Raw genomic sequence first — 17139 nt, forward strand, 5'->3', positions numbered from 1 at the left:
TAATATGCATTTGCTGTTCTGCCGAGAATCATGAATTCAAAATGACATGTTCATCTAGTTCAGGGCTTTAAAACTTTATTTTATTAACATCAGATCTGGGTTTTTACAAGAAATCGTGTAATATGAATATATAAATCAGATAAATGTGTAAATGCTTTATTAGGGGAGAGGGTTGCTGACTGTTCCAGTGTTCTTTGCTTTTTACACATTTCATCCTCAGCTGCTAAGACAGCCCCCAAGATGCTTCAAGGAAATCTATGTACCCTAAGAATACAATTTTAAAAATAAGAGCCTAATCTATCTAAGATAAGAATCCTTTCCTGAGGACCTCAGAAAAATTAGCAGCCCTCCTCTGCCTGAAAAAGTTAGGTGACCAGAAATTACTAAATTCAATGACACCAGTATTTCTTTCACTAGACAATTATTAAAGAGAATACTTGTTAAACAAATGATAAATTACTATATAATAATAGTATTCAGAAATTTAAATACTGCATACATTGTATTTCATCAGAAGTCTTATTTCATCCTTACAACAAATGTAAGGTTAGGTATCATATAGATTGTGTCCATTTTGTAGAATTGAAACCTGAGTCCCAGGAAGTCAAGTGATAGCTTTAATAAATTAATTCATCTCTTAAGGATAAGAAATAATGAGGAAACTTTTGCTTACTTTTCCTGTTTTTGTTATAAAAATGTTATGCTCCCTTGAAGATGGTTTTATACTGTTTTTAGAAAGGAACTGTATAGTTGAATGCTAGCCTGGCTTCTGACAATTACTTACCAGTTACATAGTCTCAGACAAGTCGTGACTTCTCCATGACTCAATTTTCACAACTGGAAAAAAAAATAGATTTAGTAATGTCTTTCCCTGCTGTTAGACTCAGACGTAATAGTATATAGAAGAAGTTGTGGAAGCTATTTGTACGGTATTGTTGATACCTAAGTCTGGCAATGTTATTCAGTTCTAAAGATACAATCTATTTATTTTCATGTAAAACAGTCATAGTTTTTTTCCTTCTCCTTTTTGTCTAATCCTTTAGATATTTTACTATTGATGCATTGCCTCCTAACTGCAACCAGGCAAGGAATTGAATAATGTTCTGTTTATTCATTTGGCTGATAGCACTTACTAGAATGTTTAGGAAGAAAGCAGTATGGAAATAATGAGGAATTTTTATTTTGTCGAAGAATTTTTTCTTTATTTCATTTGTAATCTATAGTTTCATTACCTACTTAACATGTGTTTTCTTTCTAGGCTGTAGGAAACATTTATAACCCGTAAAAATATAATTCTATCTAGCCTTGTTTCAATGTCTAAAAGTTATTCGTGGAATTTGATCTATGAACAGTAAAGCAGGGAGGGAAATTATTATATTTAAATATCTTCATAGTTTTTACCTTAACAGAAATGCTGATAGGGTTTTCACTATTGTTTCTATCTTTAAATAGTTCATTATTGAGACTGGCTATGTCAAATATATTGTTTTTTTCCCCCCTTTTGACTTTGTCACTCATCAAATCCTTCCCATTTTTAAAGTCACTAATTACATTGTTGACCTTTTTCCATTTAACGCATTAGATGTGTTTTCTCCTTTCATTGAAAAGTGAATGAAATAAATCCAGTGGAATTACAAAATAGAGGAAATAGGTTAGTATGAAGATTGTTTACACATTTTGTGCCCTAGGCCCCTTTGGTGATCTGGTGGGCTTTCTTAGAATCAAAATTTGTTGAGTACAACAAAGAATTATTATTGATAGATTTAAATTATTGATAGATTATTAATAGATTATTGATGATTGATAGAATTATTGATAGATTATTATTAAATTATTGATAGATTTAAAGGTAAAATAGCCTACACATTTATTGTTTTATATGAAATAAAAACGTCAGTCTGATTGCTTATTATCCAGATTAATATTGAACATCGTTAAGTATTTTAATTTGCTTTCACTAAAAAATCATTAGTGGTCATTTAGACTTTTAAGTGTTGTCTATCTCTGAGGTTGTATAGGTCAAGTATGGTGACTGTTATAAGAAATGAAGTTTAGTGTTTTTGAATAATCATTCTTTAAAATATTGCCTTTTTAATTTCAACTAATATTAAAATTAAAGATTATTGACTTTTAGCTAAGTATTGGGTATTATGTAGTAATTTCCTTTATAAGATAAATATATTTTACAAAAAAAGAAACAAAATGGCCACTGGATTTAAATAGGTATGCACAATTTCTTTGCATACTTGACATTTTTTGTAGCACATGTGCTAAATAATGAGCATTTGTTTTCTGATTGTTTTAGATTCTATAATCTGATGGCAAAGTGATTAACATTTAATATACTGAAGCTTCAATACATAAAGAACACATAATTTTGTCATTAAAAACCTTATATATACTATTATTAAACATTTCAGCTGATTGCTTTTTTTTAAATATAGTCACATCTTTTTGGAGTACAATGATATATACAATCTGAAGAAGTATGATACTTCTACAACCCTGTGAAAAAATTTGTTTTTCCTTGCCTAGAATTTTGGATAGGCTGTTTTATTTTGTATATTGCTTCAACCCTCTGAAAATGCTCTTATTAAAAACACTGCTTTCTGATAGATCTTTTTAAAATGGGAAAGGGACCAACAGATGGAGGAAGTCGGAGAATGGAGAAAAGGAGAGAAAGTAAAAAGAATTAGGGTATGTTATGTATATATACAAATTCCCTATTATATAAACATTATCATTACGTACTGAAAACACATAATAAAATTTTTAAAAATTAAAAATGCTTCCCATTATGGGAAACAACACCATGTGACATTATCTCATGATAGTAATTTCCCATATCTATTTTTATATGTTTCACTTTGTAGCATATTTTACTCTACATTTTTCTTTGCAAATTCAATACAAATTGGATTTAAAATTATTTGATATAATCTAATAAATATAAGATGTTTTATATTTTGATAACTATATTAGGTAACTAATACTTTTCTTTCAAGAGATGTTTTTCTTAGAAAAATGTATACCACCCAAGAGTTCAGTAACATATTCTGAGTTATATAGCTCATGAAATGCATCATTATCCAAATGAATAGGCAGATTGGCTTGAATAGGAAAATCATTTTGTTTCCTTTTCCGACTTAAACTCAAGGAACTGATGATGAGGAAAATAACTTTTCAGTTTCTTATGCTTTCAAATTTGCAGTTACAGGCATGGTGGTATGTGCCTATAGTCCCAGTACTTGAGAGGCTGAGGTATGAATTCAATTGCCATGAATTCAAGCCCAGCCTTTGATACATAGTTCAAGGGCAATCTGGACTATACAGCAAGACATTCTCTCAACCTTTCCCCAATAAAAAAATAAAAATTAAATTTATAGTTACAGAAGCATTTTAAAGAACAAGTCTTTACATTTGTAGATACAATTTTAAATTTGTTAGTAACATTGTATCTTTCGGGGACTACAATGATAGATAAGAAACTCATTTAATTAACATAAATCTTAAAAAGTGATTAAACTTTATTAAACATACCCATATAATATTGCTGTCCTTGAGGATGACACCACTGATAGTAATTGCTATCTCTGTAAACACTGTAGCTGAAACTATCTGAATACAATCAATAGTCTCATCTATTATATATAGCTAGATACCTTTCTAAATAAGAAGTATGAAGCGTATTCTCAAATTGTATCTGTTTTGATGTTAAAGTACAAAGAACTATGTTCAGACTAAGGCATTCTACACTCAAGTGTTGTCTTCACTGCACACTAAAAACAATTTTTTTTAGAATATTGATTGTCTGATTTTAATATAATTTCATGTCAAAAAAGGGGAATATATGACTATTAAACTGACTCAAAGTACATTTTAGTTATTTGCTTTCTGTCTTAGGATAGTATAAACACAGTATCTCAATCATAATGCTTTTCAAATTAAGAAATGACTTCAAATTCAGAAAGTTCTTTGTTCACCTAGTTTTGGAGTAGCATGATGTCATCTAATTGCTAACTTTGCCTGCATTATTTTTTAAAGATCAAATGGGCAAGGTGGTAATTTTCATTAATCTCATACAGAGCAGCTAATTAAAATTTCCATTATTACCCATCCATTATCAAATTGTTTCCTTTGTTCAGTATTATAATAGGCTGTTCTTGTATTATAGTCCCATTAAATATAGAAAGATTTAGTTTAATCTATTGTACTGTTTTGTTTTTAGGTGACATGTTAATATTATGTTGTACTACATTGATTATGTTGAAGAAGTTTTGCTGTTTTGTTACTTTGTAATAGAAATTATATAATTAAGTACTTATTGCTCCACTTTTTTTTTCAATATTAGAGAAAGGCAGCATGTAGTAGATAAAGGAGTGATCTAAGGACCAGAATATTTGTGTTTTTGCCCTTCAACCTCACAAATTATGTAAGCTTGGCAATAACTTGTATTCTTTATTTTTGTAATGAATACGTTAGAAGAGCTGATCTTGAAAGGTAGGCCTGGCCTTAATATGCTATCTTGTTTAAATAATTTTCAAATAGAAGATTATATTAAAACCTCAAAGGTCTTTATACTTGCCAAAAGGTATTTGTTCTATAAAGTTATATATTTTGTCTCGCTCTATTAGATTTTCTGATTTTATTCCTTACAACAACAGAGTATCCTAGATAATGTGATTTAAAATGGTTTCTGAGACTTGGGTGAGTGGTGAGTTTCAAGGTGATGGGTTGGCTAAAATACCCATAAATGATAACTCAGCCATGACTATACACTTTAAGTGAATCCTATGGAAGTCAGTTAGAAAAAAAAGAAAGTAACATTTTCTGTGTGTGAGGGTAAACATGACATGCTATTGTCAGTATCTTATACATTACACACATTGTCTTAATTTTCACAACAAACACGATGGCTAGATGTTTTTTATTCCTAGGTCACAGTTGTGCAAATAGGTTTATAGAGATTAGTTAATAATTTGCTGAGCTTTCTGCCTAGAAATACGTATTAAATGCTTACTGTATGCTGAACACTTTTTTATGAGCTGTGAACTAAGTGGTGAATGAGACAAGCAGTATCCCTGACTTACTGAGTTTATGTTCTAATGGGGAAGGTGTGGTAAACAAATTACTAAATAAGATAAACTTATATAAAGCTAATACTGTAGTTGAGATCAAATATGTGATGATAAGAGAAGGTTTTTGGGTTGAGACTTAAATGATAGGAGGCAGTTATAGAGGACATTCTGCCAAGAGTCTTCCAGGCAGAGAAAACGGCAAAATAGAAAGTTCCATATATGGGCCTCCAGGGCAGGGTTAGTAGGGATTGCTTAATCTAGTAATTAGTAAAATAAGTTTGAGAATTATATGAATATAGTATGTGATTGTGGACTTACAAACTTTTAATTTCTTGTAACTAGTAGTTTTCAAAGTGGTACAACAGTAAATACTTTCATTAATTGTTACTGTTGGACTTTGCATTGTTGTAGAAAGTGAGTTGATTCAGCAAAATAAAAGTATAATTTCCAATTATACTATAAATGTTATCTGCTGTTACTATTTGTGGAATAAGATGTGAATAGATGTAAAATTATGGCAAATAGATGTTTATTTACTATGTCAATTATCTGGTGATTCATTTATACATTTTTATATTACCATATCTCCTAACAACACAAGAAAAGCAAATTAGTGGTCCTTGCACAAAATATGAGAACTAAAGTGTGAAACTGTACTTCCATTTCTGTAATTATTATGAAGAAATTCAGTAATAGCACTCAAAGTTGGGTACTTGTGTCAGAAGTTGATATACATGGAGTTTCCAGTATAGAATGAGAAAGATACAAGTGATTTTTACCATTATATCTTAAGTGCTGTAATAGTGATGATAATCATATTGCTGTAGGCAAATAGAGTGCCCTTATATGTTGTAAGACTTTATCAGACTTTTGAGATTTATTATTTAATGGAATTTTAAGTTCAGAAATTATGAATGATATTTTCTATCTTAAAGAGGTACATTAGTCACTTTCTCACTGCTGGGACAAAGTACTGGGTACATACAACTTAAGGAAAGGTGTATCTTCATTCATGATTTCAGAGAATTCATTTCATGATACCTCTGAGGCAGAAATGGAATGCCAAAAGGGCATAATGGAGGAAGCTATTCACCCATGGCAGCCAGGAAGCAGGGAGATAGGGAAGAGCCAGAATGAGTGATACATCCTTTCAAGGTATGGTTTTAGTGACCATATTGGAGTATAGTGTTCCCATGATCCAGTTACCTTTCAAAAGGCATATCCATGATTACATGAGACTTTTGGAAGATATTTGAGATTTAAACCATAAAAGGAAGCTTTCTTAATATAAAAAAAAATAGTATGAAATTTAGGCAATCCATACTCCATTATTAACATATTGTTTTAAAAAATATTGTCATCTAATGATATACATTTTTGCTTGGTTTCTTAGAAGGAACTGAGTGTTATTTGTATGAACTTGGAAAAAAGACTCAGGCTAGATTCTTCAGGAGAATATATCTCTAGTAAGGAAGAAATTATGATTGGGTTTGTTTAGCATGTGAAAATATGTGTTATTTGCATAGTGAGTGTGTTGACAGTGTATTCCTCCCAATCTTTATTTATTTATTTATTTATTTATTTATTTATTTAGGTCTTTTTCCTTTTTATTGGTACCGGGAATCGAACTCACGACTGCCTGCTTGCAAGGCAGGCGCTTATGCCACTGAGCTAAATCCTCAGCCCCTGTTCCTCCCAATCTTTTCCCTGAACTCCATATATACTTTTTGGGAGGCAAGAAAGCCAAGGAGCTGTACTGAAATAGTAAATTCTAGAAATAAATCCTTGTATATTAGAAATTAAAAAACTCATTGTTATCCAATAAATGTATTAAAAAACATTGCTATTTGATAAATGTATTTAATTTAAGAAGTTACAGCATAGAAGTAACAAGAAGGAATAGTTGTAAATTATTGAATACATTACACTCACTTGAGTGTAGTATTTGAAGACTATCTTGTTATGTTTTAATAATCATTTTCACTTGTTTTTGAGGTATGGTCATATGCATATCTTTCAATAGATTTAGATCATATATGATGTTTCACATTTTTTTCATTTAGAGGAATTTAATGTAAATATGTTCTCTAGAAAAATGAGAAAGATGATTTTTTAAAATGTTCATTCTCTAAGTTAAAGATGAGTAGCTCTTATTAGTCCTAATGCCTGGATCATAAGTTTAAGTACCTTTGTCAATGACATTTTATGCAATTTAAGTCCATGTATTATTCAGTGAGTACTACCAGAGTAATTTTCTTTTAGATGTGGACAAGGAGAGCACAGCTGTGAAGTTTAAAAAAAAAATAGTGCTTGTCTAAACTAGTATCTTTTTTTTTTTTTACAGGGTGGGCTGAAAAACAGCAAACATGAATGCAATCTGTCTTCACAAGAATATGTTCATGAATTACGATCTGGTATTTCAGATGAGAAACTTCTTAACTGCCTAGAATCCCTGAGAGTTTCTTTAACCAGTAATCCTGTCAGGTAGGTGATTTTTAGCATTTTGGTATGATTCATACAATTTGGTATATTATCGTTTGGGAACATAGTCAGTTATATTGTTTTAACTTTAGGGTATTTTGACTAGAAGTTTGAGGTTAGCTGACAAAAGTAATGTTTGACTGTCAGATTGTAAACGTTTAGAATACATTTAGTTAACCTGATTTTAATATGTGTAATTTTTAAGAATACCAATATTACTTGAATGTTTAATTCCTCTTTGGTTGTATTTAGCCTGAAGTAACATGGCAATGTATTTGTACATGCAGATAATTATTACTAAATATTGATTTACAAAACAAATTACGTTTATTGGCTCTATACTTTAAGGTTAAGAGGTATATATAATTTCATATCCTATATAAGTTTTAGATATATTATTCATATAGTTCTCTAATTTAGAGATAGCAAATACTAAATTATTTCAACCAGTAAAAGAAATGAAATAGAGGTCATTAATAAGCTCCTTAAAAATAGTTACACTGTTAACTATTACAAAGGAATGTTATAGAAAAAGTTGCTTCTTAGTAATAGGTTCTAATTGTTCCTTGAGTACGCATAAAATGACTTCATTTAGCACCTCAAAAATTTTTTTTTCTAAACAAAAATAGATTTTTCAGTGTATTTGCAAAATACTCTTAAGATGTACTCAACTGCTACAGTATCAAGGTGATGATGATGATGATGATTTTGAGGCAGAATCTATGTAATTCAGGCTCACTACGATACTTAGGCTGGCCTCAAACTCATTGGGATCCTTCTGTCTCAGCCTCCCTAGTGCTTGAATTACAGGCGTAACCACTATCCCTCCTTAACAACAAGTTTAGAATTTAATACATAAGTGAATTTTTAAAAAAATCACATAGTGATTGTATTCGTGTCTGTCTGTCTGTCTTTCTTTCTTTCTTTCTGTCTGTCTGTCTGTCTGTCTGTCTGTCTGTCTTTTTGAGACAGGGTCTCCCTATGCAGTTCAGGCTGGCCTTGAGCTCACTTTGTAGCCCAGGTTGGTCTCGAACTTACAAGGATCCTCCTGCCTCAGCCTCCCGAGTGCTGGGTTTGCAGACATGAGCCACCACGCCCGGCTTGTATTCATGTTTTTCATAATACATAATGGACTTAAGTTTTGAACATTTTTTGATTTGTACATATAACTTTGAAAATAGAGTTCAGTCATTTAATTTGTATTTAAGTATAAATTTAAAAATGCCATATCACTTATATATGATAGTACATGTAGCAAAATAAGTGGAAAGTTATATTTTTAACAAAAAATTTGAAAAGGAATTATATATGTGACTTACTTTTGAATACAGTAATTGTTCAAAGGTGGTTTTCTGTTTCTTCCCTAATGTTTCAAGTTTTAATGATTCAAGCAGGGTATGTGAGCTGAGAACAGTAACCACAGTATACTTCGTCACCCACCACCCCATACAATCTGTACCACTCTACCATATGGAGGATTTACGTGTTTTAAACATTTCTTTGGTACAGTTGATTGAATAATTGAGTGAATGAATGTTGAAAAAGTAACTAGAAGTTGTGGCAGTTAAACATGAAGGGGAAGACTAGTATAGATTTTTAGTAGGAAAAATACATTTTTGTAAAGGTAGTGGGAAAGGGTTGAAATTATACGTGGCCCCTTTCAAGTGCAGCCCAGCAACAGGGGCAGCATTGCAAAGGATTATGGGATCAGCTGATCATTTGGCAGATTTTGATAGGCTGGAAGCCGCCACTCTCTGATAGCTGATTGGTTTCCTGGGTGTCCAAGAGAGTGCGGAACTCGGAGGTAGCTTGTGAGACGGCCTGCTGAGTCAAATCTCAAGTCTTCCTCTGCTTGAGCTGGGACTTAAAATAAAAAAGAGTGAGTCTGGGAACTGTGCCAAATTGTTTATTTTTGATAAGGCTAGGGGGAGCAATAACCAACTTCCTGAGGTAGGCACAGGTCCTGCTGTCAGGATCCTAAGACCCAGGTTCAGAATCCAGACCATTGTACCTTGTTGCATGAGCCAACTGTTTAACTGTACTCTGGTTGACCATGTGTTCAAGATTAGGGGCCTTGAGATTTCTCAGGTTTCCATCGTGGGGATAATCAGGCAGGCAGAGAGGGTTCCAGACTATCTTCTTTACAAAATTGATGACATGACCTCTAAGCCAATTGAGGCCTGGCAGCAGCTTGGCAGACAAAAAGCCAAGCAGGATAAGACTCCACTGCCAGTAGGAGTATATGCCAAAGTGTTCAGTGTCCTCACGAGCTCCAAGGGAGCAGTGAGTGGTTCTTGAGGTGCTGAAAGTGTACGTCCTTGAGGACATGAACGAGTTCACCATGCATATTCTGGGTAGTCAATTCACATATGATTCTGGATAAATCACACCAAGAGTCCTCTGAGGAAAATGTGCCGGTGGAGCAAATGGATGATACCTCTGCGGTTTATGGCCGCTATCACTTTAACTTCATCATGAAAGAAGTGCTGTGTTTGATTGAGGAGTGCCCTCTACTGGAAGGGAAGAGTGTCCCTGAACTACAGAAGGAACTCTGCAAGGCTATTGAGCAAGCAATTGAGCACTTGACCCTTGAGGGCCACATGTATCCTACTGTGGATGGGGAGCATTTTAAATTTGCTGGTTGAAGCAGTGAAAACAATTTTTCATTTTCTAAAGATGCTTGCCTCCAGCTGTGAGCAATTTTGACCTGTTGACTTTTAGGAAGTAGGATTTTTCAACAAAAATCTCAACTGGCATCCTCTGACAACTTTTCTAAGTGCTTTGAACTTTTCTGGTTTTCTAACTATATTTAAAGCTCAGAGGGAGACAGGAATGGATAAATTGACTGGAGTTTGTGGGATTTATCAGCAAGATAATGAAAAAAAATCTATAAAAGATGAATTTGGGAGACAAATGCTACAGAAAAATAGAATTTATTATTGTGGGGGAGTTTCCTTTATTGAAATATCTGGATCTATATTAAAAAACACAGACAAAATAATCTAGATGTCAGAGAGCAAGCCAGAAGAGAGCAAAAAAAGGTTTATGTTTTATTTGTTTTCATACTAGTTTTATTTTTCATATTTGGATTTAGCTTATTATAGTCATATTAATATTTCTTGCTTAATATGGTAATTAAGTGAAATGTGCTAAAAGTAGTAGCTCACAATTTCAAATGCAGTTGAAGCATTGAGTGATTTGCTCTTATTAACATAGATTCGTTATCTTCAAATGAGATCACTGTATTTAAATAATTTTTGTAGAGTTATCTTTCAATTCATTTTTCTTAAAATGTGTTCACATTTAATGTTTTCAAATATATGATATCTGGATTAAATTACTTTTGTAATTACATAGTATATGAATGTCATACTTTCTCTGTTTGATATGCTAATGTATTATCTATATTATTAAATGCTCAGTTTTAGACAAAATGGTACTTTAGTTAGAGGTTAGGCAAATAAGATCATTATGAAGCTTTGTAAGTTTAACAGAAGTTTATTCAAATGTTTTATTACAGTTTTAAAATTTGTGATTTGATTTTTAAATTTTTTTTCTAAGTACATTTGAATATTTTATATCCTTAAGGATTTGTAGTTTTTATGTAGAATAATTTTTTCTGTTCTTTACATAATACCAATAGCATGTTATACTTTAGTTTTAATACATTTTGTTGAAAATGTAATTCGTTATGTGAGACTTAATAAATATTAAAATAAGCTCTCAGTTGCTCATATACTTTTCATATAGTATCACTCAAAGTTCTAATTTTCTTAATGTTAGGAATAAAAATATGAATATTTTGAATATATGTGTATATATTTTTTTCATTTAGACAAGTGTGGGTGAGAACATGCACCACTGTGTGAATGTGTGTGAATGTGAATATGAGTGAATGTGTGTGTATTTAGCCTAGTAAAAGAGAAGAACATCACTGTCTTAATTGAGCCATAAAAAGAGGGCACAAAATAATGAGATAATCTCTTACTTATTTACATACCATTGCCAGTAATCTGTACTGTCAAGAAAACTATTACAAAATGGCCTGTTGCTAATCCTTTTGAAAACTGACTACCAATACTGGAGATTGACCCTGTTGCCTTCACACTGAGCTACTTCTCCTTTTGTAAATTTTTTTTTGAGACTGTGCATTACTAAGTTGCTTAGTTGCCAAGCCTATTTCAAACTTGACTATCTTTCTGCTTCAGACTTTGAGACTGCTGAGATTATAGGCACATGCTAGCACACCCAACTGTTACTATTTTATAGATGAGAAATTTAGGTTCAGAAAGATAAAATAATTTACTCCATTATAAGGTTGTGTACCTAGTCCCTGCCAACACTCCAACAGAAACTATATTTCCTTGGATCACGGATCCTTAAGAGCTACTTTGCACTGCCTTACAATAAGAAAATTCTGTTAAAATACGCTCCTTTTACTCTTGTCATAAACATATTTTGCCATTATTTCTTTCATGAAAACTTGTTTGACTTGAATAAGAAAACACTATGAAACTTTTTAACCAAAAATGAAGAATATAATTTTGTACCTGTCTACTAGTTTAACAAGCAAAGTTTTATCTTTTTGTAGATAGATATCTTAGTCATATAATTCAGATTAATAACTCAGATTAATTTTATTTCTTAGTGATTCTGTAACAATTACTATGAACTAGGTAGTTTGCACAAGAGCAATTTGATCTCTCACAGTTTAGACAGCCAAAAGACTACACCAAGAGGTATTGATCAGGGAACTTCTTTGAAAGACTTCAGAATAGGGGTCTTTCTTCCCTTCTTGCAACCCTCTCAGTTGTCTTTTATAAGGGCACCTTAATTAGATATGGGACCTACCCACATCTAGTATAAATGTTACCTTGTTTTATGTCTCAGTTATTTCTACAAAAACCTTGTTCCAAATGAGATTGTCCCCTGAATAGACTCTATTCAACCCATTGCACTTAGGCCAGGGAAATAGTGCCTTCAAAACCATTGAAATAACAAAATGAAGCTAAATTCTGTCCAGGACACAGGATTGCTGAATCAGAATAACCAAAAAGTACAATTACTTAGATTTTTCTTCATCAATGAACTTAAATTTTATTAAAACAAAATTTTCTGTGGAACTAAATTCTGAGAGGTAACTTGTTATATTAAAATTACAAAGCACTATCAGTTTTAAGATATGATTTCCAATCATTCATAATTCTAGATTGGTGATGTGTTAAATGCAATCACATTTAAATGCAATCAAAATCTTGTACTTACAAACTCTTGTATTCTATTTTGCTTAGTTCAGCTTTATTGTCTTTGTCACTGGAACCAGAATATTAGTGTTTAAAAATTATTTTAAAGATTGTGAAAAATGTTCCTCTATAAGGCTAAAGGATTTTCTAGCACTCCATTATTTTCTTGCATTTACAAGTACATTTAGTCAAAGTGACATTATTTATAATTTTCTTTAAATATTGAAGAAAGCAGTTTCTAAAATACCACGGCAATACTATTTTTCAAAGCATATTTATTTTATTATTATTATTTTTTTGTCTTTTTCATTTTTATCGGTACCAGCGATCGAACTCACGACCGCCTGCTTGCAAGGCAGGTGCTTATGCCACTGAGCTAAATCCCCAGCCCCAAAAGCATATTTATTGGTACCAAATCTTTTGCCTTCTCATGACTGATTTCCTTTACTAACATTTTAGCTTATTTTTTTCTCTTTAGTCACTAGTAAAACAATATTTATGTAAGTGTGTATCCATAGCATGTATTAATAGCATTTAATGAATATTCTCAAAGCACAGTCATTTCAGAATATTAAATAGTTATCAGTTTCAAATCCACATATTTAATCATTCCATTGATAAAGGCTCTGAGGAACTAATTTCATTATATTATTTTCTGCTAAAAGCAAATATTTAAAAAAATCTTTTATAAGCCATTATTTAGTAGTCATATTCCAAATCACTTTCTTACCATACATTCCCTCAACATTTATTTTCTAATATATACTTTTACTGCCACATGCCTGTGTTCCATAATAGCTTCAGGCATGCAGATCTGCTTTTTTCATTCAGATTTTTAGTCTCTAGGGAAGGGACCATCTTGCCCTCTTACTTGTTTCATCGTAGCTGTTACTGTGTGATTTATATACTATAATACATGATTTGATGTGGGTATTGACCCACAAGCTATGCTTCTCCAGCAGTGAGAAGGAATTTGAATTAGTCTGGCACTAGTTTGTGATCATGCATTTTTATCTGTAATCAGAGAAAAAGAATGTAGCTAACTTCTTCCACATAGGAATGAAATTCATTGGTTTGATTTGAAGTGTATTCATGAGCTACACACAGCATAGCATGCTTCACACAGTAGGATTTTTATAGATGGCTAGTGGAGTAATGAAGTTTAATGTTTATACCTCAACACCCTAACAATTCAAGTGTTTTGACTATGAAATAAATCTCAATCTGCCATTACAAATTGCATTGTATACTGTGAAATGCATGTGATTTAGAATGAGAACAACATTAGTTAGAAACTTTTATTCATATGACTTTAACAAAGATTATGAAAGGAAGCAGTGTCTACTGAAAAATGAGCAATGAATTTCAATGGTTTTATTCCCAGCCAATCTGTTACAGGATGTGTAGGTACGTGGCCATATATTTTACGATGGTCCAAAAAATGTGTAGCAGTAAATCATTGTCACTGAGACTTTTCAGCATGTGACAAAAACAGCAAATACTGGTTTAAAGAATAGTGTCAAAGAGATGTTACTAAATAGAACTTTTTTTCAGAGTTGTTACTGAAATTGTATTACAGATTGAAAGATATTTTACTCCACTAGGAAATTTTTTCTTGTTTTCTTAGGATCTCATTATCTGCCAGACTCATAGCATAATGGTCTGTGTTCACTTCCCATTTTGGTAACTTCCTCAAAGAATGTTACCAAGCAGGTAGAAACAGAAAATATACGTTAGGGTTTATAAATGTGCAGTTACATATAGTATGTCTGGAATATTTGTTGTTACTATATGTTTTCTTACTTTCTTTAGACTTAAACATATTGTCTGGCATGTTAACAAATATTCATTTTAACATAATAATCATTGTCATGAAAATACAATGGAATGTTGACAGCAGTACAAATTAGGAATGCACATACTTTCTCAAATATGACTGTTAGTAGCTAAATAGCCTATATTAAACTTACTAAAAGATTTGCCAAATAACCAATACTACTTAGAGAGTTAACATAGAAGTAGGTGCAGATCAATACTCTTAGAACATTTTGCAAGATCTTACCTATAAAACATGAAACAAAGCCAATTTTTTATACTGTAGAAATGCAAGTAGAACTTAAGTTGTGAACGGATATTATTGTAAGGCCACATTATGAGCTGTATTGCTAAAACAGCAATTTAGGGGCTGGGGATTTAGCTCAGCGGCATAAGCGCCTGCCTTGTAAGCAGGCAGTCGTGAGTTCGATCCCTGGTACCGCTAAAAACGAAAAAGACAAAAAAAAAAAAAAAAAAATAAAGCAGCAATTTAAGTTTGGTATTTTGAATTGTTTTGCTTTAACCTTTAAATGCATATATCGTTTTAGTGTACCACTAATACATTTTTATAAAGAATAGGAAGTAGTAAGCAAATTATAGTTGTGTCAGTTTATATACCTTCTTTCAGTATTTTGAGCAGTAGTTTCATTATTATCAAATCATATATCCACGCTTATATGAGTAAATTTTTTAACATAAATGTTAACTGAATTTTTAATCATATACTACTAGCTTTATAACACAATTTTGGCTCAGGCATATCTAACATTTTACTTTATAATAGCAAACTATATCTTTGATTTCTTATTAAAAAGAATTAGGTGCAGCAATTATTGATCCACTATTTTCGTCGTACAAATATTATAGACATTGAAATAGCATCTCATGTTTTGGCATTTCTTTTGTTACATGGTATATTTATGTCTACCAACAATAATTTTTAAAATTTGAAAATAGGGCAGATTGAATATTGTGGAAACTTGTATCTCTTTTTAGGGACTTTTATTGCATGTCATTTTACACCTATTTTATCTGTTGTGATGGTTAATGTAGAGTGTCAAAGTTTGGGTTGTTGTTCAGTATATATTGGTGATCATGGAGGCAATGGTCTTGGGGCCTGTGCCTGGTTCCTCACTGTTGCTGTTATTTTCCCGCTGTGGTGCTTCTTGGCCAACATGTACTAAGCCATAGCTCCTGCTACCCTGATGTTTTTACCTTGGAATCAGCTGATCATGGATTGAATCCTTGAGCAAATTGAACCTTTCCTTTAAATTGTGGGATTTGAGTAATGCCTCTCAGCAACATTGGAAGCTAATTAGTATATCTATGTTTCATATATATACACGTAGTATTATTTTAAGTGGTTTTTATCCTTATGATAGTGAAAAATGAATAGATTTCACTTTATTTGTCTTAAATAAGCCTTAACCATTTCCAAGTTGTTGTGTGATTATTGACTTTGAAAATTGACATTGTTAAAATTTATGTTTTGAAAAATTGTTGTTAGTGTTGGCTATATATTATTTATATTATTAAAAATATACCAAATTTCAGTTAAGAGAAATAGCCTCAAGAGATCTGTCATAGTGACTATAGTAAATAACTATATTTTTGTTCTTTAAAATTGCTAAGAAATTAGATGTTAAGTTTTATCACCACAACATATAATAAAGATGTGGGGTAACGTATGCTAGTTTGATTCAGCCAATCAACAGCAAATATTAAAACTTGTTTAACATAAATATCTACATTTTTGTCAGTTTAAAATAAGTACAATAAGTGCAAAAAGGTATTTAGCTCTGCATATACACACAATAAAACAATCTCTGAGGTATCTTTTTCAGTTTTAGGTGGAAGAGATTTACAAATATTATATGGAGATAAACCAGGAATGCTAAAACAGTTATCAAAAATCTTAATTCTGAGACAAAAAATTTGAACTTACCAAGAATTTTTTTAACTTCCATAATGCTGATCCAAGGAAGTAGTTCTTTCCAGAGTTGACTGCAGTTATTTTGTGCTAAAAATTTCTATGAACATTAATTTGATTTTTGTCCATGTGGCTTACATTCTATAAGGTGTCTTGAATTAAACGCTTTTGGAACTGCATCTAGTAAGTGAGAAGGATCATGCATTTCTGTTGTTCAGGCATAAAATAGCAATTATATGTCAGTTCTCCTTATCCTTATTACAGTGAAGAAAATTCATGTAACCTCAGTGCTGCCCGCCAGAGTCAGACGGTATAATATCCTAATTGAGTTAGGGAAAAAAGGTATGTAAAGGTGGTATGTGCTTAGGTGTCTGTTTTCCTCAATTGTTCTCAAGGAATTTCTTTCTTACTTATCTTATTCATGACAGACAAATGTAGTGTTAGCTTCCTTTCAGGGTTTATAGATTAGGAATATGATTTCTTGGAGTTTATTCCTTAGGAATGTGATTTCTTGGAGTTAGTTCATTTTAATTAAATTCCACTAAATTAGAAGAAATTGAATGTCCTATGGAGTAACCACTAGAACTTGAGC

General features: G+C 31.7%; 1 protein-coding gene across 7 annotated transcripts in view; it reads left to right on the forward strand.

The window, feature by feature from the left end:
- Positions 1-17139, forward strand: part of Diaph2 (diaphanous related formin 2) — an 875814-nt gene that overhangs the window by 192414 nt on the left and 666261 nt on the right. For all 7 annotated transcript variants that reach the window (XM_063245551.1, XM_063245550.1, XM_063245546.1 and 4 more), the window contains one exon: positions 7423-7562. In XM_063245551.1, the coding sequence (XP_063101621.1) occupies positions 7423-7562 (140 nt within the window). The remainder of the gene's footprint in view (positions 1-7422; positions 7563-17139) is intronic.

Source organism: Cavia porcellus, unplaced genomic scaffold, assembly GCF_034190915.1.
Source record: "Cavia porcellus strain 051 isolate PalLab524CR breed Dunkin Hartley unplaced genomic scaffold, mCavPor4.1 scaffold_3, whole genome shotgun sequence".
NCBI lineage: Eukaryota > Metazoa > Chordata > Mammalia > Rodentia > Caviidae > Cavia > Cavia porcellus.